Source organism: Pyxicephalus adspersus, chromosome 5 (genome assembly GCF_032062135.1).
Source record: "Pyxicephalus adspersus chromosome 5, UCB_Pads_2.0, whole genome shotgun sequence".
NCBI classification, from domain to species: domain Eukaryota; kingdom Metazoa; phylum Chordata; class Amphibia; order Anura; family Pyxicephalidae; genus Pyxicephalus; species Pyxicephalus adspersus.
Window position 1 is genome coordinate 33,325,572 of NC_092862.1, and position 27,310 is coordinate 33,352,881.

General features: G+C 37.9%; 1 protein-coding gene across 1 annotated transcript in view; it reads right to left on the reverse strand.

The window, feature by feature from the left end:
• Nucleotides 1-4,657: 4,657 nt before the first annotated feature.
• The window catches only part of PREX2 (phosphatidylinositol-3,4,5-trisphosphate dependent Rac exchange factor 2), a 180,269-nt gene continuing 157,616 nt past the window's right edge, over nucleotides 4,658-27,310 (reverse strand). Inside the window, exons 38-40 of the mRNA XM_072411080.1 lie at nucleotides 24,817-24,919; nucleotides 16,748-16,815; nucleotides 4,658-8,354 (exon numbers count right to left, since the gene is read on the reverse strand). Of these exons, the coding sequence (XP_072267181.1) occupies nucleotides 8,309-8,354; nucleotides 16,748-16,815; nucleotides 24,817-24,919 (217 nt within the window). The 3' untranslated portion in view covers nucleotides 4,658-8,308. The remainder of the gene's footprint in view (nucleotides 8,355-16,747; nucleotides 16,816-24,816; nucleotides 24,920-27,310) is intronic.

Below are 27,310 nucleotides of genomic sequence, written 5' to 3' on the forward strand. Positions count from 1 at the left end.
AAGGCAGTTTGAGAAAAGGTTGTGGTCAAGGTTACGGATATCTCTTTGCCATTGACCAAGTCTGGGATGTGGCAAGGGAGGGCAAGGGTTTGATAGGTTGAAAGTGATAAGGTTATGATCAGAGAGGGGGAATGGTGAGTTGTCAAGGACGGTGAGGTTACAGAGTTTGGAAAATACCAGGTCTAAAGTGTGTCCGGCTATGTGTGTGGGGCCATTGATGTGCTGTGTTAGTCCAAATGAGGAGGTAATGGAGAGCAGTTTGGCTGAGGAGGGAAGGTTGGGCTCATCCATTGGCAACATTAAAATCACCAAGGATTAGGGTGGGCAGGTCATGGGAAAGAATGTGTGGGAGCCAGGATGCAAAGTTATCCACAAATTGTTCTCCAGCCTTGGAGAGCTTTATTAAATTTGGCCCAATGTAACTCCTGCACATGCTGTTGACCAAGGAATATTGTGCTGCACCTGGAAGGGAATCTGGGGTGAAATGCAGCAGTGAAAGGAGACCTAGAAGAAAGAAGATGTTAGGTGTGTCCAATTATGGCTCACCCACTCCAATATAAACAAAAAAAAAAAGCTCAATCACTCCAATGAATTTATTTCCACCCTAATGTCTTCAAGCCTTCATGTTTCCCTCATGACAACTTTACATTTACTTTTGTATTCATGCCTTGCAGTTTTCTTCGGACTCCCAGGTAAGATCATTAGTATTGTTATCTTAAAGGAAACCTTGACCTTGGTTGAAAAAACTATATATAACCTATATCATTATTACAAAGGCTATTTTATATTGTAATGAGATTCAAGATTTCCTCCAGATTTGAAACTAATTTTCTGAAGCCGACAAAATTTTACTTGTTGCTTCCATTTGTTATGACATTGTAAAGGCATTATGTACAGTACTGTAGTACAGAATGCCCCCAGAAATGTCATTTTCTGCTTGAGTAATTGGCTCATTGGCCAAGAAGCTGATAGTATTTGGTAAAATCGGACCAAGCATTTCATTACAGAAGAGGAGCTTGTACAACTACAAGACTGAAGGCAGGGCTGGAGTTAATTGGTTTTAGTGTACATTTTCAGCTCTGCCTTTTATTTCCTAGAACACATCATTGTTCCAGCTATTAGCTATTCGCTTTTTATATTTATTGCAGAACTTGCTGTTTTGTCTGCAGTTCTCTTTTAATTGAATAGAGTGCTTAGTACAGCTTTGCTGTATTGTATGTTATATTGGATGGAGGTCAGTAAAAGAGCCGTGGGACTTCTGCTTACTTTGCCTAGCTATTGCAATCATAAAATACCCTTCCCAATCATTGCACATTTAATTACACCATATACGATATACAGTTCTTTTCTATTCAGCAGTGGGTTGACTTTATTCTAAGTTGTATATAACACACGGTTACAACCAGTAAGGTGCATTTCAACTTCTGTGCACCACATGAATAATGAATGAAAATGCCTACTAAACTAAACTGGATGATAAAATTACAAATAGCAATGTTAACTTTTTCCAAAATCCCTACTCCTGCAGGTTAGCTCAGTGGGAGATTTGTAATATATAGGACAGTCTGCAGTCTTCATGGTTCTTGGCAATAATTAAGTTGAATTTACTAGGATCATTTTGTGACTCCTATGACAATTTGCAGAACAAACTTGTGTTTGTTTAATAGATTATGAAACGATCTATAAACTGAGATGTCATAGAAGTACAACACTGAAAAACCTAAAGTAAAGAAATATTGGTTTTATTAAGTTGAATGACAGCAGTGATATTAGTCAGCCATGTACCATCCTCACACCTAGCAATGAATGAATATCCCAGAAGGTAAACTAGGAACAGTAAACTAGGAATCAACATATGTTAGGGCAGGAGCCACTAAAAATCCAATTTTTATTACGTTATAGAATTTACATAGATTTACCAAGTAACATTCTACTGTGATAGAAAAACTAGGTGAATGGAATATTTAAATAGATCCTTCTTCCTTGCTGACCAGACATATTCATTGGTTGTGCCCAGAAGATGCTGCTGATTTTCACTCCCGTTGTTTATGATGGATCTTAAAATGTATCCTAATCTGCTTTTTTTTGTTATTGTTTCATTCAACCCTAACAAGGGATGCTTGCCATTCTTCATGCTTGGGATCCTTCTTTGAATAGTCATCTTGGATTTTCATTGAATCATTCACTACTGACTTTGTAACATTGATTATATGCAATTGATTCTGGTCTACCAACTAAACTTTGGCTAGACAATTTATGCATTGCTAGTTTATTCCCAACCTTGGCTGGCATTTTAACTCTGTTTTTTCCTAACTGTCTGCTGACTGCTCTGCTGAAATCTGTTACTGACTTCTATTTGAACCTGACTTTCACCTGCTTTCTATACAGGTACTGTTAGATCTCAGCTGCCATGATTGGCCTCCCCCAACATTGACTATGCTTGCTACTCTCTGCCCCTTGGAGTTCTCCTGAATATCTTATACCTAACCTTAAAGAGCCACCTACCAGTTGCTAATATGTTGTCTGTGATTCTTTTGAGCCTGGTGCAATTGCCTTCATCTTTTACGATTTTCCAGGACTTTTGTCTTGTTTGTATAAATCTGTTGTGGATTTTTATATTTATTTTAGGGTACTGCTTAGTTGCAATTAACATTTTAAAATATTCCCTATAACATAGCAAATTTTCCACTTTAGGTAATATTTATTCAAGTAAACCAAACATGGCATAAAAGTTGTCTGCAATGCTGGAATTCAGGGAAGACACTTGTGATGCATGCAATTACCCATGTTAGTATTACAATCCATCTCTGTGGATCCTTTTGGCTCAGGCTGTAAATACAGGGATACTACCTTAAAATTATAAGCTCTTTTGGGCAGGGACCTTTCCTCCTGTGTAATTGTTTATATCTTTCTGTCATTTGCAACCCTTATTTAATGTACAGCACTGCATAAAATGTTGGCACTTTATAAAATACACTTTAATAATGATAAAAATAATAATAAGAGTGTTACAAGGATGCAGTGTTTTAAAATACACATCAAAGCACTCACTTTAAGGAACTTCCTTGAAAAGTCTGCCTTTGTTTCTATGTAACAATAAGATGTAAAAATCAGCTTTTATGTTTGCTAAAATAATTGCAGAAATTATTAATAATCAGAAAATCTTTGTTTTTTTCTGTAGAATTTTCGTTAATAAAAAAACTATAATAGATTTGAGTAAATTTTTATGAAATGTTTTAAACTGTTATTTAATTATTTTTTATTTGCCAATAAACATTTATTACATTACAAAAACATTCCTAGGACATTATGAGTTAGCTAATGAGAATGCATAGCAGCTTGCTTTTAATATATATAAATATATAAAACTGATACCTGCCATCTTCACTTATCCTGCCGATTTTTCTTATACTGGGGATAAATGTATTATATGTAAGCATTGGTTACAAACTTACTGTGTTGTGTTGCCTCTAAAGATCAATCACATGTTTTGGTGGATTAATGGTTTATCGGTTTAGCAATGTAAATCCTGATGAAGCAGTGTTTGCTGCGAAGTGTGTCAAACTCTGACCCCCCACCTTTTGCTGTTATGATTACAAAAGATTTCTTTTAACTCCCACATGTTTGGGGGATCAATTGTATTTGATACAACAAATCTATATCATAGCCATGTTTTTTTTATTGAATTAATATTTTAAAGTGTATGTTAATAAAATGATCTTTTATCATATGTTTGTTTAATTATTGGTAAAGCCACCAGTAAAAGTCCCATTACTCTAATGATATGAGCATGTTGCTCTAATCCTTACCTTTTTATTTTGACATTCTATAGTTCATATTCACCCTAAAAAAGAAAAAAATATTTTTATATTATGCTGCAAAAAAACATTTCTACAGAAGTTCTTTATGTCTCTTCTTCTTTTATGGTTATATTTATAAATGTTTTCACCCAAACTTTACCCACAATTCATAATTTTGTTTATTTATTTTACAAAATAAATGTTTGGTGAATCTAAAGTGAAAACATTAAAAATATATGCCCTTTATTATTTCCAAGTGATTTAAATAACATTTGTGAAATGAATAAAGTGTTGATGTATCTGTATCTTGTTTGCGTGGGTTTACTTCGGGTACTCTGCTTTCCTAATATGCAGTTAGGTTAATTGGCTTTCCCCCAAAAACTGTGTTATGACATAACTATGTTAAGGACATTAAATTGTGAGCCCCTTTTAAGGGACAGCTAGTGACATGACTATGGACTTTGTACAGTGCTGCGTAATATGTTGGGGCTATATAAATACTGTGCAATAATCTTAGCTATATATAAACTTGTGATGAGGGTGCAGTTCAGTTACTGCTTCCTTATATCACTGAACTGTTGCCTTGAGGGAGATGCTGCATGAAGTGTCCCAATAGAGAATGAATGGGGGCAGCATTGAGCATTACATTCTTTATGAACACTGTGCTGTGAGTGGCTGAGCTCCCCGCAAGGTACCAGGCACTGGGTGCCACGTAGGATCCCTTGCTCCCACCACAGGTCTCAACCTGCTCTAATATTATATATCTTACCTTGCAGTTGTATCCACTTTGATCTCTACCCACCTAAATTATTTATGTGGTTATTGGCTCTGGGAACAAGAAATACAATTAAAAAAAGCTTGATTAAACATATTTTAATGACCAGACTGTCAATGTACAAAATTGAAGACTGTTTAGGATGACTTGTAAACAGGTGGGTGCATTCAGTAGCTGCCTGTTCAAAAAACATTTTAAAACTCATATATGGTTATAAAAAATCTTTATCTGTACTTGTTTTGGAGACCTCTTGGCCATCTAGGACAAAATCATTGGTTTGCTACATAACAGGCCTTCTCTACTTCTGGTATTTTCTTTGCACATCTGTTACCCAGTTTGCCTACCATACCCCTTAGAAAAAAAAGATGAACATATGACTCACACCCCTTAATTTTGCAGTTCCCAGTGTTTGATAAGCCAATCACCAGCCCTGAATGCTGCCCTAATCGTTGATCAGCCAATGACAAACCTTGAACATTTCAGAGGAGGATACTTAGTCCTGATGAACCCCCAGCTGATCCAAGCTAATATGATTGGAATTATGGCAAACAGAACTTGGTGGGCAGAAAGGACGGTGGAAGAGTAGATGGAGGTAGCAGTACTAACCCTTTGGCAACACAGTGGCCCAGTGGTTAGCACCCTTGCTTTACATTTACTAGGGTCCCATTTGTATATCCTCCCTTTATTTGAGTGGGTTTCCACTGGGAATTCTACTTTCCTCCAACATTCCAAGAACATACTGGTAGGGTTATTGGCTTCCCCAAAAATTGTCCTTAGAAAATATTAGGAACATTAGACTTTGAACATTAGATTGTGAGCTCCTTTGTAAAGCAGTTAGTGGCATAACTACAGACATATTGTGTTTCATAATATGTTGATGCTATATAAATATTTGATAATAATTAAAGGAGGCCTGTTAGGCAGAGAACCAATTACTTTACCAACAGAGCACAAGGTCACTTTAATTATTCCTTTTCTTGATGTACAAAAATATTTTATCTGTAAAAATACTACTAGATACTAGTTACTATGATTTTATACACAACGTCCTATATGATACATACAAAATGAACAATAAACACAATGAATAGGATATAAATAACTATTTTACATGACAATATATGGAATGGTTAACTACAATATTTGATTTCTGCTTGAGAAAGGAAAGCTATAGCTAACAAAAAGTATTTGATCAAACACATAAAATCCATTGTGCTAATGGAGTTATAAAGGATATATTACGACTAGTGGATTGGATTAAAAGGCTTTTTTGTATAATATGTACATACTCTTAATAAACATTATTAGAACATATGATATTTAAAATCAAGCCAACAAAAATCAAGGGTTCTATTTATTAAACAGGGACATTCCCTCAAACATTCCCTGGTGGGAATCAATTACTGCCATTGAAACACATGGACATGGAAGATCCCAATCAGGGAATGTTTGAGGGAATATCTGATTCCCTGTTTTATAAATAGATCCCAAATTGGCTCCTTCCAGTCTAGTCAACCTATAAAAAGGACACTACTTATTGGGCCTGATTTAATAAAGCTTTTTCATCAGTGAAGCTGAGTGATCCAGCAAACCTGGAAATGATTTCTTTAAAGTAATTTGCTATTTGCTAGCAAATGTTTTGCATCCAGGACCAGATCCATTTCAGGTTTGCTGTATCACCCAGGTTCACTGATGAAAGTGTATCCTCTCCAGCCTTGGAGAGATTTAATAAATCAGGTCCAATGTTACCTCTTTTGGTTCCTTTGGCTGGTAATAAGTAAGACAGATTTTATAGAAAAAGTATTAAATATCCCAGTTTACAGGTAGAAGAACTTTCATACTCATTGTTCTGAATATTAGTTTTACTTTATATTCTATATTTAAATATAGAGGTTGTCACCACTGACCACTACTAGTTCCCTATCGTGCTGATCTCTGGATTCCATACTTAAAAGTATTTGACCAAGAACAAGTTGTGTAAATCAAGACCTTTCTATGACATTAATGATCTCCATACTTGCCTGGGCCCCTTTCAGGCTTCGTGGTGGAAAACTGTAGATTAGCAGCTCCCAGGTACATAGCAAAGTCCTGCAATGTGCCCAGGAGCAGCAAACCAGAAAAAAAACCTGCACACAAATTTAACCTGTAGCTTTCAGGAACCACACTGTGATCCACCACCACTACCTACAGAAAGGTGCACAAAAAGTTTCCCAACTACTCATTAGTATGAACTACATTCATTTGAAGGGAACCAGAAGGGACCGTGGTTGAGCCTGCTACAGACCGCTGCAGTCAAAGGCAAGTCTGAAAGGGGTCCTAAGGTCAGTGACACAAACCAGGCCAAAAGCACAACAACCAAACAGCTTTTTAAAAATTAATATTTTTTTTTTTTGCTGCCTTTTTTACTGGGAAGAATAACATTAAGAATAACATTAACTTCCTGCATTGGGAACATAACAAGAAAGAAGAAGCCATCTCCCCAAAGTGAACATAATTCTCATCTTATGCTACATATGCAAGTTTGATGATTTTCACCCTAGGCAAGCACAACCAATCGTTTCGGGTGAAATTCTGACGTGTACAGTGGTCCCCCAAGGGCATTCATCAATCCATCTTGGTGGATTGATGAATGACCATTTGGGAACGATCACTGTGCACTTCAATTAAGTAGAAGTGCTTGCTCATCCTCCCCCTTCGCTCTCTATTAAACAAAACAATGCTGTTCCTGTGTGTACAGTGTACACAATTACTGTGTAGCTCTCATTTGTTAATCTGTTACAGAAAACAATCACAAAAGATAATTTTTAGCGACAATCATTGGATGTATATGGGGGTTGAAAGAATTGCCCCGGGAACAGGTGCCCCCCGCCCCCACCTTGGAGGATTTCTCATCATCTCTTGTTCCAGGCAAACGAAAAATGTTTCCTTACAGACATTTTATAATCATATTTTGAATAACGTTATTATGTAGTAAACTCTGAATTCAAATCAAGACATTACAAAATTTAGAAAACAATGAATCCAATGTGAATTAAAATATAAGCACAGGGAAATAAATTAACAAAGCCTAAGGTTAAAGTAAAACATTTTGAATATCTCTATTACAAACTTTTTTTCTTAATGTATTTTAGCTAAAAGTGACATAAGTGACATTTTTATACCATGGTATTGCATAATTGCATTGGTTAATGGAATCTTTTATTGTTGGGGTCAAACAGCTTTACATTATTAACACATTAGTCTTTTAATTTAACATAAACATTAAATGTTTCATTGTCTTAAAATTATTTGACAAGCTGAAAAATACTTAGTTTTTTTTATTGAAACATCTCTAGCGCTATGTTTTTCTAAAAATGTTATACAGAATGATGACATTTATAATATGTTGCTGTTTATTCATAGCAAAGTAGGTACATATTTTTCCTTTGTAATATAACATTTCCATTGTACTGATAAAATTAATAAAAAAATAGGTCCTGTTTATAAGTAAAATTTGATATGGATCCCCAATCGAAATCCTTTCATTGTACAGTGTCCATGTTAATTTTTTTACAACATTTAAGTGCCTTATCCAATGGTATTCCAGTGTACAGTTTATGCTGCTGGTGTAGTCCTTGTCCACATGAATAATGCAGCAGTTTGGTCTCCTATAGACTTTGTGTAAGCATTTACAAGAGCAGTCACTAAATGAGTTACCATTTTAATAAATGATTTTCTTTTAAAAGGAGCAGATTCAGGGCTCATCATCAGCAGGTGGAGGCTGGCAGAGCTTGTATAACCTATAAAAATGAAATAAGTACATTAATTTGTTGAGTACTGGCATCAAACACTGTTTGTATATCATTCACTATGGATATTATAGATCTGGTATATTAGGTTAACCTTTCCTGTAATAGTAGAAGAACCTTATTACAGAATTATCTATGTGCTCTAAGGAATAAATAAAAAAATAACCGGCGCCAGTGCCAAGTGATTCTTGGGAACTGCCACCTGAACCAGCCTGATCATCTACTGTGCATTGCTAGGGATCATTGGTGGCACTAAAATGTCAAGCAATGATACTGGACCAGGACCACCGCTAATGTCTAGTAAACTGCAATATATATTTATTTAAAATGTTGTATCCGCTAAAAGAAAGCACATTTGTGAAAGGTGATCTGTTCATTTTTGGAAATCAGTGAATATTCTCAGTAATTTAACTATTCTAAATTGGTGATCAAGTTCAGTTGAATGAAATACAAATCAGCAACAGACTTATAATAAGTTTCCTATCAGTGGAGAATTGTAGTAAAAGTTCAGAAAACTGTGTTTAAAACAAACATCTTTGATCTCAATGGTGGCCTATGGTGTTCATTACTATCAACATGGCAAATGGTATCTGGCAATTCAAAAGCATTGATCAAGTTTGATAAATGTGTCAATCACCATCCTTTCATATTGAAAGTGGTGATCTTCTAAAAGTAGTGATCCTGCTGTGGAGATCTTTTCGGCTAACTATCATTTTCATGAATGGGGCAAAATGGTTATTGGAATACAGATAAATACAATAATTTTTTCCCTTTAGGTTTAGACTGGCTCAGGTACAGTTAAAATTAATAAATAACCCAGTCGAAGACATTAAAAAACAAACAAAACAAAGACATTAAAATTATTGTAAAACAATGATGCATTTTAGCTAGAAACTATTTTATGAATTTTGTTTACTAGCCATGTATTATTTATTTTCTCTCCATAAGCACAGTAAGATCTGAAATGTCCCATATATTGTATATACTTTACAGGAAACTTTAAATTGAATGTCCTCTGCTGTACTTCTACCCCACCACTGGTATGATACATCAGCATTATCTAGATGGCCGCACAGATGGAGAAACATAAAATCATCAAAACAGTGTCTTGCCGACTGCATGAAGGTAAAACATGAGTGCTGGGTATTCACTGGTGATATTTCAGCTCCAGCAATTTTATAGTGCAGATTAATTTTTAGCTCTCCGATAAATACTGCTCTCCACTTCCAGTTCTCTTATGATAAACTGCACTATGAAAATGTCCTCCTCTGTGGCTTTTGAATAAGTAAACCTACTTGATTCTAAATAGTGTATTTTGTTTCTTACACATAGGCATTGTCAGAGCACTTCGTTTGTGCCAGAATTTGAAAGGCATACAGTTGGGGCATTCTTTATCTTCACCCCCTATATCAGCTAGGAACCTTCTCTCAGAGCAAATATAACAAAGGTTACCTCAACATAATAGGCCTGATTTAATAAAGCTCTCCAAGACTGGAGAAGATAGGCTATTATGGGAGAACCTGGATGATCCAACAAATATGGAATGGTTTTAGTTGGCGAGTGTTTTCAGTTCTAGACCTGATCCATTTTATGTTTCTTGGGTCATCCGGTTTTCCCCATGATAGTCTTTCTTCTCCAGTCGTAGAGAGCTTTAATAAATCAAGCCGAATATGTAGAAAGAAGGCAACAACCACTGCTAAATTATATCCCCCAAACAACTGGGTATAGAAAGGCCCACAGCATTAAGAGCAGGGCCTCATGACAGGGGTGTAAGGGGCTGCCCAGGGAAAGGAGTGAGGGGGGGCAGGAGTTATCAGCGAAGGCCTCCGGTGCGCTTGAGTCCTGAACCCTTTACCCGTACTCAGCGCCATGCTGGGAGCCCCTCCGGGGACCCTCCTGACAGGGCGGCCGGGTGCAGATTGGCCCAGGGCTGCTCAAGGACAGGGAGGAATTCCCTTCACAGGCGGAGTGCGGGCAGGGGTGTTGCGGCTGTCAGGGAGCGCAGCCCCCTGTTAAAAGACAAAGAGGCCTCAGTGGTGGAGGCCTCGCTGAGGGCTGGGACCTCCGGCGGTGTGAGGTCCCAGTTAAAAACGGGCGGCAAGGGGGCTGCGGGCGCCAGGGGCCGCAGCCTCCGTTTAAGGTCAGGTGCGGCCTTGTCAGGGGAGGCCGCACCTGAAGCCGGGGCCTCGAGTTCTGCGAGGTCCCGGCGAGCGGTGTCCGGGAAAGGGGCTGCGGCTCTCAGGGAGCGCAGCCCCCGTTCGCCCGAGTCACTGGATCGTCGGTGGAGGGCCTCGCTGGAAGCCGGGGCCACGCGTACTGTGGGAGCCCGGCAAAAGGTGAAGGCGGCCGGTCCGGTCGGGGATGAGGCCTGGGAGAAATGATTACCTGGTGGTCCGGAGGATCGCGCACCTGGTGGTCCGGAGGCCGGAAGACGGCGTCCTGGTCTGTGGTGAGAAGAAAGAAGATGGCGTCCATCGATGCTCCTCGTGGTCGGAAGGAAACCGGAAGTGACGCGGGTGGAGCCGGGCCGCATCATCATTCATGGGGTATTGTGGTTTTTGGTAAAGAAGTTTGAGGAGGGGGCGTGGGTGGCAGTTGTAAATAGATTTGTGGCGGGGTTAGCTTTTGGGTTTAGGCTTAGAGGGAGGGAGGATGTTACTAAGGCCTTCATTGTTACGCAAGCGCTGAAGGGGTATCGGAGGGGTAAGAAAGTGCAGGATAGCAGGAGGCCTGTGACTTTTGATTTGTTACGTCATCATTCATGGGGTATTGTGGTTTTTGGTAAAGAAGTTTGCGGAGGGGGCGTTGGTGGCAGTTGTAAATAGATTTGTGGCAGGGTTAGCTTTTGGGTTTAGGCTTAGAGGGAGGGAGGCAAGCGCTGAAGGGGTATCGGAGGGGTAAGAAAGTGCAGGATAGCAGGAGGCCTGTGACTTTTGATTTGTTACAGGGTTTGGTGGGGGGTTTGGGGGCAATTTGTTTCGGGAAATATGAGTCCTTGTTGTTTAGGGCTGCTTTTGTGACGGCATTTTTTGGGGCAATGAGAGTTGGGGAATTGGTGAGTCCGGTGAGGGATAGGCCCGGGGGGATTTTGGTGGACGATGTGGTGGTACATGCGGATAAGGTAAGTTTGAAGATTACTCGGTCAAAAACGGACCAATTGGGTAAGGGTTTTCAGGTGCATCTGTTTGCTTTGCGGGGTTCCAGGGTTTGTCCGGTGCAGGCGGTGACAGAGTTTTTGAGGGTTAGACCTGTAGGAGGGGGTCCGCTGCTGAAACATGAGGACGAGACGTTTTTCTCTCGCTTTCAGTTTGTGTCGGTTTTCCGGCAGGGCTTGGGTAGTTTAGGGGTTACGGCGGGGGATTACTCCTCGCATTCATTTAGGATCGGGGCGGCCACTGAGGCGGCAAGATGGGGGGTAGAGGAGTCGGTGATTAAGAAAATTGGTAGGTGGGAGTCTAGGTGTTTCAAAGTATATGTGCGGCCGCATTTGGCTTAACATGTTGATTTCCAAAGGGGGGGATGAATACCGGGTAGGGGGGTAGCAAAGTGTTTGATATTTATACGGCTGGCACGGCATTTTCTGGTTTTCCTAATTGCAGATGTGGACCCTGGATTGGTGTGGATCATTGGACACTCTTTTGTGTGGTGGGGTGCCAAGGGAGCGGAGGTCAGACATGACGGCAGGCAGCTGGGGGTGACCAGGTCGGAAGCCACGATTCGTTGGATTGGGATCTTGGGTATGCTTTGGCTTGCGTTGCTGGATAGACCGCCTGATGTCCTGGTGATCCATGCAGGGGGTAATGATTTATGTAAGAGAGGTATCAGGGAATTGACTAGGGATATTAGGTTGGATTTCTTGCGTTTACAGGAGGAGTTTCCTGGGATGGTGATTGTATGGTCCGATATAATCACAAGGACCATGTGGCGGGGGGCAAGATCTATGGACGGAGTTAATCGGGGGAGGATTAAGGTGAATCAGGAGGTAGGCAGATTTTTGACCAGGCATGGGGGAGTGGTGGTGAGACACAGGGAGCTGGAGGAGGAAACATGGCGGTACTTGAGAAGGGATGGTGTGCACCTGAATGCCATAGGGACGGATTTGTGGTTCTTGGGCCTGCAGGATGGTGTGCAAAGGGCCCTGCGAGTGTGGAAGGGCGCTCAAGGGTGAGGGGTCACCCTTGGGCACGGTGGCGGTTGGGGTCCGGGGGAAGGTAAGTGCCCGTGGTAAGTTTGGTGGTGAAGGGGCATCCCGGGTAGTGGAATGCCCCTTTAAGATGTTTAAGGTGGGCCCCTGAGGCAAGTTGGGCCTAGGGGCCTTAGCGGTGGTTATGGTGGGTTGCAAACATTGCAACTGGGTGGGCTTTACCTTTCAGGACCTGCAGCCTGGTAAAAATAGGAAAAGTTAAAAGAGGTGGTTAATTTGAATGTTAAGGGTTAATAATGGAAAAAAAGTCTAGAGTTAGAGATATTACACTGTTTTTTATATAGTTATTTATATTTTCTTCATGTTTCAGGGTAATGTGTTAATATTAATGTTATGTTTAGTTATTTATGTTATTTAAGGTTCATTAACGTTATGTATGTCTAAAGTTATTTTATTTATGGTTATTTATGCAAAGTTATGTTAATTGGTTATTTAAATAAACGGCTGCTTGCCAGCCAATTTTAAGTCCAAAAAGAGTGTGGTGTTTTATGTAAGAAGGGGGTTAGGGGAGGGGGTTGGCAAGCGGAGGTGGGGAAGGGGAAAAGTAATTGGTTAAATGATGGTAAAATATAAAGGGGGGAGAGGGAGTGGAGCCTGGGCAAGGGATCCGCACTACCCTTGTCAAGTATCTGCTTTTGTGTTTCCCAACTATTATTGTTTGTTTTGATTTCACTGCAACCAGCACTATGAGATTCTGGATTTCATCCGATGGTTATGCCACCATTTCCTAGGTAAAACAAAGCTCCTGAGGTGCTCTAATAATACATAATGCATAGGAAGGCAGGGACAACTATGAAACTTGTTGGCCAGGATGACAAAAAAATTAGACGTTATAGACCTGGATGCTCTGGTTACACCGCTGGTTCAAAATCAACATCACAGTATATCTATTAAACCATACTGGTCGCCAACCTTTTTGGTCCCACAGACCACTAAAATTACTGGCTCCTGACCGCACATAGTGATGTCATGGTAACATAACCCCGCTCACTCCTGGGACAGCCCACCCACTTCCCTCAGCCTGGGATTTGACGGGGATTTTGGTGACCTGCAAGGATATTTTGTATGTTCTCCCTGTGCCTGCATGGGTTTCCTCCGGGTACTCTGGTTTCCTCCCACATTCCAATAAATGTGCAATTAGGTTAATCCGTTTCCCTCCACAGACTGTGCTAATGATATGACTATGACTTTAGATTGTGAGCCCCTTTGAGGGACAGTTAGTGAAATGACTATGGACTTGTAAAGCGCTGTGTAGTTTGTCAGCACTATCAAAATACTGGTAAAAATAGTAATATTAGTTTTAGAAATGTCCTTAATGTTTTTATAAAAGTGAGGATTTGGCTTTGCTAAGGTACTTTAATGGGGTCCAGCTTTACAGTTTCTGACTTTTATTTCTTGTAGAGTTGCTCAATAAAATGTTACTAATTTGAGCTATTCTTTTATTGCCATGCTGGTCCTGCTGGGTCTTTTCTGAATTTATTAAGTAGTCGAAATTTCTCTGCTAATCTCATGAAAGTGATTTATGAAACTGACTTGTTTTAGGCATTCTGATAAATACACCTAATAAAAGCTGATACGTAGGATATTGCCACACAAAACTAACTGCTAAATCTATTTAAAATACAACATTGCCTGAAGTCTGATTAATTAAAGTAGATGTTATCCCTAAATCAATGACATTTTGTTTGCCAAAGTATTGTGTATAATAAACAACTGTCATTCTTTATTAAAAAAATGCACTTGCTTTCATCTGTTTTCATCTATTAAGACATCTCAGTGCTACTGCCCTCCTGCATCCTCTTTCTAATCACTTGTTTCTACATGCATGCACTCCAGTGATGGGTAAGTGGCATCTTTCAGGGTGGGTTTCCCATTGGTGACTACTATAGAATATTTTGGCATAATGGGTGTTGAAACCACTTGTAGTCTCGATTGGAAGGTTAAAGTTTATTTTACATTTTTAGTGTTTAGGTTTGCAAATACTTTAAGGATATTGGTAAAAAAAGAAAAGAAATGTTATAATTATATCATACAAAGTTGGAATTGTTCTTTGTGGAATTATATATCGCTGCTATGTTTCAAGAAGATAACTTGAATCCAAAACCTTGAAAAGTAAGCGTGATGGAGAGGATTCTGGTCTCTAGGCAAAGCTTTAGTCAGAAAAATAAGAGTGTATACAACACATTTTTCTTTTTGCTGGTCAAACTTTTGCTTCATTACAGCCAGGACCCTGCTGATTCCTCCTGCTGCTTTATTGCATTGTTGCTTTACTATTTTTTATAAATAATCATATAAAGTTCATAACAGTTCTCCTTCTCTAATCACTTTATTACACAGAAGAGCAGGGCCATGGATCTTAATGCCTGATTTAAAAAGAGTTATGTGATACCACATAAAAATGTATGCCCCAATCTGTTTGTATGAACTTATTTAATGAAAAGTGGGCTGGCAATAAAATCAGACTGCTAATGCTTTGCAAGCAGGCCTCTGTGCCCCTTGTGGGTTGTTTGATTTGCTATGCACTAGAAAAACATGCAAACTTGGTATAAATACAGATTAAAGAACAACTATTGCAAAATTGGTACATTCTATGCATTTACGTTCTGTTTGTGCTGACATCCATACATTGGTTTGCAGTGCACAAGGCGCCATAAATTTATGTAAATATGTTGTTATAATGAGCTAGCTCAGTCTTGTCTATCTGGGTATTTTTTGTTTTTTTAGTTTGTCATTTTGAAAGTGCTACTTGCTATTTAAAAGCACTCCTAGAACAAAACATCTTGGGAGGTTAATTCAGGGCCCCTCCTGTTATTTATTACAATGGTTTACCAGCATAGGTGTGCCCATTCATTGAATGGAATCAAAGTGATATGCCACACTAGTATGGTGAAGCAGTGTATGGAATATTAAGTCTGTAGATTGCCCTGTGCCCTGCCCTGAGCTACTCACATGTAGTCTATTTGGCTTGATTGAGTGAACTACTGTTTTTCTAGTCTGTAATATGTTGCATACAGGGCAAATGGCGAAAATGTGCTACACCATTTAAACTCTGACTACTACTACTTAAACTCTGACTACTTCTATTACCATAGGTTGCAGATCCTAAACTTTTTGTTTCTGCTGAAGCACCCAAGGTGGCCTCAACCTCTGTCTACCCCTTGGTTTGGACCTGCCTATACACTGAGCACATAATCATTCCATTTCATATATACAATAAATATGTCATCAGTTGATCTGCAGGCCATCACTTGTCATGTTCCAGGCAGATCAGAAATATCCCCGCCATAACTCTGCATTTTCCCCAGATTTTACTATTTCTGCCCCTACCAATGCTGACCCTGTGCACAATAAACTTTACCACGGGGGCTATGGGTTGGGTTATCGCTCAATCTTATTTCCTGCATTTTGATTTTATGTAACTGCGGTATTCCTTTCTTTCTTAAAAAACAATCTATTGTTTGAGATTCACTGGTGGGGTAACAGTCACATGGCTATATGGCTACCATTCATAAAATGCTTTTATTAAACTTTTATAATAAAATCAGCAATGCTTTGTGCTCACTGCAAACAGACAGAAGGGGATGGGTTATACTATGATTTGTCCTATTTAGAGAAACCTACAAAACCAAAAACCCTGTACCCCCCCCCCCCCCATTTAGGTATAAGCTATAGTAAGTTTCACTTTTTCAGTATTTATGATGTATAAACTATGAGCTGGATCAGCTCACCATGTTCCATGCTTAACACTTTAAAATAAAATAATCTGCTAAAGCTTATTGCCTCCAGAATAATATTGCATCCTATTCAGTTACAGTTCCAATGGTAGTCACATGGTCTGCTATGCTTATATACCCTTGCTCACTGAAGTCATTTGTCTTGCTTTGACTTTGAAGAAAGGTGTCTGATTTTCAGCTTCATAAATCAATGCAAAATCATTCTGTTTCCAAGGCAGAGGCTGCAAAGCTGGAGAAAACCCAGCCGCTGCATAGCTAGATGCAACAGCTGATTAGAGTGCATCCAAGGTCAGGTACTTCTATGATTGGCCAGTACTTACCATTTAAAGGATTTTCCATGAACTAGCTGACAGTGGAAAAATGCTTTAAGTGGCACGCAGAGTTCCTGTTAAGTGTGTAGACCAAAAACTATACATATAAATATAAGAACATTTTCCATAGCATACCTTGGAACTGATGCCGGAGTTCTGTCCCGAACACCCAAATTCTTGGCTGTATTTTGAACTCGTGCTCCCTGTGTTGGGATAAAAAAACATTGATTTAGGTTATTATCACATAAATTTGATCACAAAAAAGGTGATGTTATAAATTCTAAGGCCTTACAAAAATCTATACATTTCTCTACTGTTTAGAGGTATGATATCCTTACCCTCAGTTTATGACTTGTATATCCAATTAGAAGACTAAAGCAATGCAGGGCAAATGAATCCATCGGTTTCTTATAGATGACCACTCCACTCCACACTTCTGCTGTGCCCAGTATATCTAGCATTCCATTTTCTTTTAAAATTAGCAAAATACTTAAAGAGGAACTAAACTGAAAACTGCATAAAACAAAAAAACAGACTTACCTTCAATCCCGAAGGGCAGTCCAACACATCTGAAAGGTGTCTTCCGTCGGGTCCTGCGTCGTCTCGGCATCCGGTTTATAAGCCGGCGCGTGGGGCATGCTCGGGCATGGGCAGAAGGAGCACCCAAGAGCCTCTTGGGATGCGTGACGTAGCGATCCCATTCATTTTTGATTCGCTAGGTGATTGAGAATTAGGGGGCAGTGCAGCACCCTTTGTAGGGTTGTCTACCCTTTTATGTAAAGTGAAATTTTAGGTATTCTGTAAGGACCATAAAAATTACTGTAATTGGTTTCCAAATAGGCAGATCTTTGCTGTTTGGAAATCTAAAGGAAATTGTGTAAACAAACTGCAATATGAATGGCCACATTAACTCTTTTATTTCTTATGTATTGTGTATGTTTGACGATGAAGAAGCAGAAGGTAGGCCACAAATGCATAAAAAGTAAATTCTAATAATGGTACATGGAATATCTTTTTCGTTAGATGCTTTATTAGATTTTTCTTTGCAGACCAAAATGTGGAGCAAAGCAGCTGGGCATAAAACAAAAGCAATAACACTACCAGGATGCATAAAATGGTACAAGTACAAAAAGTCACCGGAAGGTAAAGGTTTTTGGTAGAAGAGACATACAAACCCTTTGTTGCTCCTAGTGGCTTTTTGTTTTTTTTTGCTTGCACTGCACAGTGAATGCACCACGCAATGGTAGAGCCCAGGTCTTTTTCCAATGGTGCCGGAAATAGACCTAGCTGTCAGGAACAATGCAATCCCTGCATTATCAGTAGCCACCCAATGGCTGAAGGAGTTCGTGGAGGACCTAGAAGACTTCATCAAAGACAGTGGCTTTGTAGAATTCAGCGGTAACAGGATCTTGGACTACAGGGTGCTTAGATAAAGGTGTGTGACATAACTGGAAGAGATTATGGCAAAAGTTTGCCCATACCATCTTGGCTATAGTTTCGATTTAGGCTGTTGTAGCAACAGTGCTATTTTTACAAAGAATTAAACCTTAGAGACAAAAGGTGACCAATATAAGCATTATTTTTTAAGCATGCACCATATCCCACATCTGTTTTTTTACTGACTTTTTACTGAAGTCTGCATGTAATTATTTAGGAAATAGAAATAGTCATATGAAATAAAATGAATAAATATAATGAATAATCATCAGACATATTGAGCACATACAGTTAACAGAGCAAAGACTTTTCTGCACCAATGGTCCTTTGTAAAACTGCAGACTGAAATGTTGCCAACTGCTACAGGGAGAAATTACTAGTGAAGCCTTCCAGATATGTATGAAACGGAGTGATTCACAGATTACTAAACCTAAAACAATAAAAGTTAAAAGTGATATAATGAGAATGGGCTGCTAACAGCATGTTCTGCAATGTTTTCAGAATTCTCATAGCTATAGAGAAATTGAAATACATGACACTGACGAAACCTAACTCTGCAGGCTTTTACTTTGTATTAGGTACCATACCAGGCAAGAAAAGCCAGCAAAATACAATTTGATAGTTTTGTCTATGGGGTGGCTGGGCTGAAAATCTGTGTTTGAAAATATTACACTTCTATATACCCTATAAACTAAATGTAGGTCTTAGGTCCAGCTTCCCTCTGTCTAACAAATATCTGACACCCACAAGTTCTCTTACTTGGAGTCTGATTTATCAGCAATTCTACATTTTCCCTATTTGTGTGGTCAAATAACTAAAAGTTTAAGTAGCAGCCCAGTAAATGTCTTCCATTTTCTTAGGAGCCAAGTAGTGCTCCTGCCTGTCTGAGCAGCTGTGCAATACTTCTGGAACAGACTATTTTACTTGTCTAGTTTAAAGCATATCTAATCCCAAAACCAATAATCCAATATAAATATATTTAAATACACATGCTTTATGCATTAGGTAATTATTTTTGTGAACACTTCCTTGTGCCTGGCTGGCTACACCTTTTCACTTTATCTCTGGGTAAGCCATGGTTGCCACCCAAACTGAACTTTAAGCATGTTTCTTTGTTAATCCCCATTACGCAGATGATGGGAGGATTAGTAGTTTACAGGTTTTATTTTTTATGCTCCCAGTTCAGTTCACAGAAGTGACAGGGACACTGTATTTCTGGCACGATCAATTTGTATTTTCTGTCTTTGCTTTTACTTGTTTGCATTCTTATCCTGAAATGAGGAAGCTGATGTAGCCATCACATTTAAGGACTGGAAACCTACAATATATTAAATGTTTGTTCGTGATTTTAGTAACCTGAAAAGACTTCCATAGTCATTAGACAGATATTATTGGTTGGACCTGATAATGCTTTATAGTATGGGGTGCACGTGGCAGAGGTATTTCCAACATTCCTACTCCATTTCCATCCACAGGCTCAAGCAATATCCCTATTTAATGTACATTTCTGCATAATATGTTAGTGTTATGTAAATACAGTATATAAATAATATTGGTAATAATATAAAATGACCAGTCCATGCACATAGTGTCTGGTTGAGATTCAAACCTGGGGCCCCACAGCAAGGCCAGATTACTACCCACTTAACCACCCGCTATTAGCATGGGACAGAAAATGAGGAAAACTGCAAAATTTTAAGTTGTCACTGGTTGGGGAATAGAAAACAAATTTTCAAAAGGGACATCTGTTCTGGCGAAAGCCATCTAAAAGGGGAATTCTTTTTTTTCACTTGTGTGAAACATTAGTTAAAATAGTTAAAATGTTTTAAATATCCCTTACTTTATCCAAAATTAAAATACAAAAGTTTTGGCCCCAATAGCATGGATGCCAGAGGTCAATCAGACTGTGCCTACACATCACTTCACCCCACAGTGTATATGGCTGATTGAAGTTTAAATTGTGGCTTTACCATTTTATTCTAGCAGATTGGCAAAAATGTATGAATCACAAAAATTGATGGTTGAACAGAAATACAAATTAATAGTAAAACATTTCACTTATTTGTAAATTACAATTAGAGAATGTATTGAAATGCATGAAATAAATAGACAGATGCTCAATCGGTACTTCATCTAATCCTTTTCTACTATTCAGGATTTACAAAAGAATTTCACATACGCCAATTATGAAAGAATTTTCCTATCCAAGAAGAAATTCTATATTTGAGCATATGTGTAAGAGCCAACTCATGATTTCAAAAGATACCTTGTTAACCCAGAATTTGTGAAGATGTGCTGATGAATATATGATAAAAGATACTCTGCAAGCAAGATACTAAGAATGATGATTATGTTTTAATTTGTCTTGTAAGACTCACTCCACTGCATCCCTTCATCAAGGACTCTATTTTTTCTCTTTCCATGGATGTCAATGACGGTGACATTAATGCTTCTGATAACACGTTGTTACAATGGCCATTATCCCTAATTATATTTAAATTACAATTACTTAGGTAATAAAGAATTTATTTGCATTTAATTTAAAGTTACAATTCTTTTAATGTATTCTGATAATTTCATTCTATTCTTTCTGAATTATGCTATTCTATTTAGTATTTTAAAAGGTTACTATGTTACAATAAAGGCACAATAACTACTGCACTAATTGACTATGTTTCCAAGGAGTTTGGGGGAAGGGGTGAAAATGTGTTCTTCAACTTAGCTTAGACTATAAGACCACATGTCTTGCATAGCTTTGCTAATAGAGTTCCTCTGCAAGGCACCTCAGGTTGTTTTCTCTGCCTAACTTTTTTTTAGGTAACAAAAATTAACAGGATGATTATACATTTGGTATACATACATTCTACAAGAATGTAGGGTTGCGTTCTAGATGGGTAATATACTTCCCTCATTTTTGCCCTGGGGTGCCCTTAGATGGACAGGGTACTGGGAAAAAGCCTGGGGTAATATACAAACCAATGCATACAGGTTTGTTAAACCCTTTTCCAGGGTCCTGGGCTCTATAATAGAAGGAAATGTTGGCTGGGCCAACCTTGAACCTGCCCAGGGAGAAACCCTCAGTCAGACAGGACTTGGCAATAATAGAAAGTTTAATGTGCTGGCAAGTGGGGCTTTATATCCCAAGGGGGTTCCGGGAGAGATGAGTTGTGTATAACCTGAGTGGATGTGCGTATTCAGATTAGTAACTTCCTATCAGTTTGCAGAAAAGACTACAGCAGAACGCACCCCAATAGTGGAAGCTACAACCAAGAGCCGTGGGACTTTATCCTGAGTGCCTTGGTGCTAGTTTACAACTTTCTTTAGCTGCCTGAAATTTGTTTTTTTCTATTACAATTTTTGCTGAAGAAAAGCAGATTTCTTTCCTTTATGCTGAAGGAACCTTTTTTTGAGAAGGGCACGGTTTGGGACTTTATGGTTGTGTGTTGCACTAATCCTAATTCCCATATATATATATATATATATATATAAATATATATATGTATATATATTTTTTTTTTTTCATTTAATGGTTTTTCAATACCTTAACAAAGGTTATGTAGCTCTTTTATATTCACAGCCTCCTGGGTTTACAGTTGTAGATGCGAATGGGCTAGGGATGGCTTTACAAAACAAAAAAAAGGTTTAACAAATCACCATACCATAATGCATGAGGGTGCATTACTGTGTATTCCAGTTCACTGCAATAGATGCATTGCTAGGGTACGGGGGGGCGCATTCAGAATAAATGATGTGATGCTCAATGTCTTGTCGTGCACACAAATATATTTGCTTCTTTGGCATTGTAACAGTTAGGCAGCAAAAAGAATTAAACTAGGTCCTGAAAGGAGCAAGCACTTGGTTTGCCTTCTCTACACCACTTCTTTTCAGCAATTGTTATACCAACTCTGGCTTTCATTCCAGTTATGTCCAGCAGAAGTCGCCTCCCTTTGACCCCCACAATGAAAAGCTTTTTTTCTTTTTACAAGATAAATGCTTTGATTATGATCACTGCCCTATGATGATCACCAGAAAAAAGTATGAAAAAAGCTGAAACAATACCAAGCAACCAATCAGACGTTTACATACACGACACAACTACACGTCATTGCTCCGGGCAGATATTCTAATAGGGAAAATTGCAGCAAACACATAGACAACAATTATTGGGATGGCTGTTAATAGTTACATCTGGTATAAATGTAATAAGGTGACAACACAGGAACAAAATTGTAAAAGAGTTGTCACAGGCGGTGTCTGAACTAGGCCCTTATGGTAGAATCAGTAGATAATATTTCCATGAAACTGCATATGTAAAAATGTTGTTACTTTGAAAACACATTATTGTGTTAAAGCATTTAAAGGATTTTGGTGATTGGTTTTAGATCTACTTTTATCAATAATGCAATGAAGAGTATGCTAGCCCATGGGATCCCAGCTTTCTAGGATCAGTTGGGCTGTAAAGATAAAATGCACTTTTCTATTTGCCTTATTGATTGGGCCTACATTTGTTTGATATTCCTGCCATTTGTTTCAGTGTACACATGCTAGGCTGTAACACTTAGCCCATGATTTAGCATTTCATTTACAATATGAAATATTTATTGCAGAAAAATGTTATTCTCGGCTAACCATTTAAATCGAGCCCACTAATACATAAACAAATACAAACCAAACTAAACCCATTTCTGAATAGACCGAAGCTCTATTGCTTTTCAGATAGATTTACTCAAGTGCGTTATGAACAAAGCCAAGACTATCGATTAAATCATCAGTGCTAACAGACATTGCCAAAAATTGCATTAGTGGTGTATCCATTACAATAAGTGCTGATGTCAACAGGATGTCTTTTCCCAGAGATTCTGAAGCCGTTTTCCACTATAAATCACTAAAATGTACAATTAAATAGCAGAGAGGCAACTCTACCGCTGGAATTGTGCTTAGGGAAAGAGTTAATTGGATGCTAAATGATTATATGAAAAATTAAAAATCAATTGTTTTAGACTGATCGGCAGCTGCTGTTGATCCATATATATATTTTGTGATATTTTTTAAGGATATATACACCATTATTTATAATATGGCAGAGTACCTTGTTGGATGTTGATAGAAAAAAAAAAAAATTCTGTTTATATGCTTATTGGTTCAATCAAGTGTAAAAAAGATATGCTATTCTGAGCCTTCAAATATTTTCTATGGAGTCAGAAACCCCATCCTGAAACATGTTTGAACTTTAATCCCTGCAAGGAATTACAAATAATTCACCTTAAAGAGATCCTGTCACTAAAGTTAATGTGTAAAAGTGTTTATTGCAACCAAGACATTTAACACCCAGCACTACTATTGCATGCACCACCAATTTCTGATGTAATGTAAGAAACTGCTGGCTGAGGCTTCTTTAGAATGGCAAATTGAACCATTCTTATATTTTTTATTTATGGGGGGGTGATATTTCATCTGGTAATTCTATAAACTGCCACATCCCCTAATTTTATATAGTACACAAATAAACCAAAAACATATTTCAAGGAACTTTCAAGACAGTCATAAATAACATCAATTATGAACTCAAGGGGAAAGAAACAAAGAAAAAGTAAGTCGAAATTTATGTTGAATACAATTGATTTAAAAATTTTAGGAAAATTGTAAAGATAATTAAATGCAACATATGGGTTTTTTAGATCTCCTGAAGAAGTAGACTAAAGTTCTGTGAAACTCGTCAAGTGCATTATATCATGTTGAGCCTTTGTCTGAAGTTACATACCGAAATGGTGAAAATGTTTTTATGTTAGTTTTAATATATTCAGATAATAAATAATACTGTTTTATATTGATGTTTTAATAAAAATGATAAAAATTGTTCATAATTTATGTGATTTATGACTGCCTTGAACGTCCCATATATCTTTTTGGTTTATTTGTGTACTTTATATTTTTTATTTACCTTACTTGGCTTGGGATCAGCTGTGGGTTTAGGGTACTGCTTATGAATTTTTTTTTTTTTGTATTTATTCATTTCACTATTGAGAGAGCTTGATGGACTTATGTAACTATGTAATGTAAATCTCCAACACATCCAAGAGTATCATTTTCTGGACCTCATTGAGTTCTATTTATAAACCAGAAAATCTGACATTCACTGAAATATTCCCTGATGTCAGATTCACTGATTTTTAAGTAGAACTCATTGGAATTTATTTATTAAAGCTTCCCAAAACTGGAGAAGATAGACAACCATGGGAAAACCTGGGAATGATTCCTTAAACGTCATCTGCTATCAGTTATCAAATATTTGCACTCCTGGACCAGATCCATTTCAAGTTTGCTGTATCATCTAGGTTCACCTATGATAGTGTATCTTCTCCAGTCTTGGAGAGCTTTAATAAATCAGGCCCAATGTGTGCTCAGAATTACCAGTCCCTGCATCAATATTGTGTCCTCTAACAACTTAAGATTTGTCAGGAGGAATAAGTGAGCACAGCGGAGGATAAGGATGTCAGTGCTCCCAGAAATGTTGGTTTTTGTAGATTTTGCCATTGCAGCATACAGAAAATAGTGTAATTTTTTATTGGTATTTTTTTAAAATAGTTTTACAGCATGGATGCTCTGGCATGAACTGCTAATCTAAAACTCTCTAAAAGAGGTGGAGAGGTGAAATATCCTTTCCTGGATTTGGTGGCAGTGAAGATATCTGATGTGTTGGAATACCAGCATAACTTTATGTAACAGAAACTGGAATTATCGAAGCATCAATAGAATTATCTGCATACCTGTTTTCTCATGACATCTGTAGCTTGCATGATGTAACGAGGAGGCAGTCCATGACTTCGAGCAAGAATAAGAGCCTGTTCAAGAGTAACACTCAAAGTGCATCTGCAAAAAAACACAAGAAAGGCTTTTTCAATAGAGCAAAAACACAAGTTATGAAGATGCTGCAGACAGATCAGAAACACTTTCATCAGTTACAGCTTCTGTTAGTAAGGTAAAAGCAGGTAAAATCAGTTGAAACGAAGGTCAGCTGTACACAATATTACAATTGCTAAAAAAATTAAAGGGGTTTATAGAAGTTTAGAGAATTGTTTAATGTACTGCAATGCGTAATATGTTGGCGCTATATAATTACTGTTTCTTTTTTATTAATATGTTAGTACCTGAATATAATGTTACCATAATTTTTCTGGCAATCAATTTTCACAACAACCTCTTGTAAGCCTTTTTTATTTGTTTTCTCCTTTTGTACTTTCTTTGCTTGAGTCTGAGGTGATTCTATTACAAATATATTACCTGTTTAGAGCCCGAACAAATTGTCCTACACCATGCTGCACCCCAGACAGCTAAAATAATATAGAGTTTTCCTGCACCAACATCTTCTCCAATGCTTTAAGCACTATTACAGATTTATTTATTTTCTTTTTTTGTTATATCCTACAATACAGACTAGGTGGAAAAAAATAACTTGTCATGATTTTCCTAAAAAGTGGGACAGTATACAAATTCCATGCATACTGGGTCCCTGGAGGCATTTAAAAAGAAGGCCTTTAAATTGCAAGGCAAAAATACAACTCACTATGGCTTGCCATAATAGCCTAGTAAAACTAGTGCTTTAAAACTTCAAGCCATACTTATAAAATATTCTCCTTTTTTGATGTCCCAGAGGCAAAGCCTAACGCAGGGGCTCCTGGTACCTGGTTTCATAACTTTTTTTTAAAATACCCCTATAACTGCTCCTATCTTTTCCCCTGCCATGGAACAAAGGGAATAGAAAATTAAACTGAATATGCCATCATAATTAATATTGGTGTGGATCATTGCTGGACCCATCCCTCAGTTAACATGTACAAGAACAGCATGAGATCCCCGAGCTCTTCATTTTTTTAGACAGTTTATATAGACAGTGTTATGAAAAATACAAGTATTCAAAATATGAATAAGAACCTGGGACGTTTCTATGGGTTAAAAGGCAATTTCTTATTGTTAGTGGCCCATACAACTAGTCACAATAGTCTAGTCTGGACTCTTATAACAATAGAAAAACAGCAGTAAAATGTCATAGAGACAAACTATTTTCTTTTATACTATATACAAAAATGTTCATTTCTAATTAAATGCAGCTGTTGTGTCTGAATCACTTCTTTTATTTTTGTACAGCTTTCACCTGTAGCTGAGATAAATGAAGAATATATCATAGCATCTACTAAAAATCAATTAGATTAGATGCTCCTAGGAAGCAAAACACTATCATTTCTCCAAAGAGCAAACAGAATAAAAGGTTCAAAGGACAATGGCATCCAGTCATCACAAATCAATTTTTATGTATCTAACTAGCTGCTGACAGTGCATCTGATTAGCTGTAATCATTTCAAACAAATAATGTTCCACCTTTTGTGTAGAAGTAAGTGCTAAACAGAATGGGTTCCATTCTACCTTCTTTAAAATAGAAAATGGCTTTTGATTTGGGAAAGGACTACTTTAACTGGTATTTTGCCATGTGGGAGTCTCCCTTTAAAGCTGAACACCAGGCAGATTCATGAAGAAAGAAATTGCAGTTTTCTCTGAATTTTTACATGTTAATGCAACGTGTATATAACTTAGTTTGACCTGGTATGAGCCTCTTGCAACCCTCTATACAGCAGAACTGGTAGAAGGATGAACAAGGCGGGGAGCCAATTAAGTATTCTGCATATACAGTAATTGTCAAGAAGCATGCTAAGAGGAAGAAAAGGAATGCATTCAGTTAACTGCTGCTCTTTTAGTGTCCTATTAGAGCTCTGTAGGGAGCAGCTAGAGGACATCACTGTATTCCTGAACTATAAGAATCATCATCTTCCCGGAGGTGCTCTGCGATAGGTAGTGTAATTTTCCGGGGTTTATGAGCACAAATATAAATCCCTTTGTAAATAAATCACCCACCTTTAATCAGTGTATTTAGATTTTGTTCTTGGAGTTCTGCTTTACATAATTCTGTGCTGAGGACACTGGGTTATAATTTACTACCTATTCACTTCTAGTACTCTTTTTCACCTTCAATAGTTTTTCTGTTTAATAAACACATATTGCATACACAGAAATTACGATATCAAGCAAAGATGCAGCATTATAAATCAAATGTTCTCATAGTGGTTTTCATTTTATAGCAGCTCACTACAACATTTTATTGAGAATCCAATACATGATTTAGTCTAAGCTGGGAATGGCTTGGACAGGTCCTAATAAGACTGAATCATGAAGGGCTGTGGCATCTGAGCTGCAAAAGCTGATGTAAGA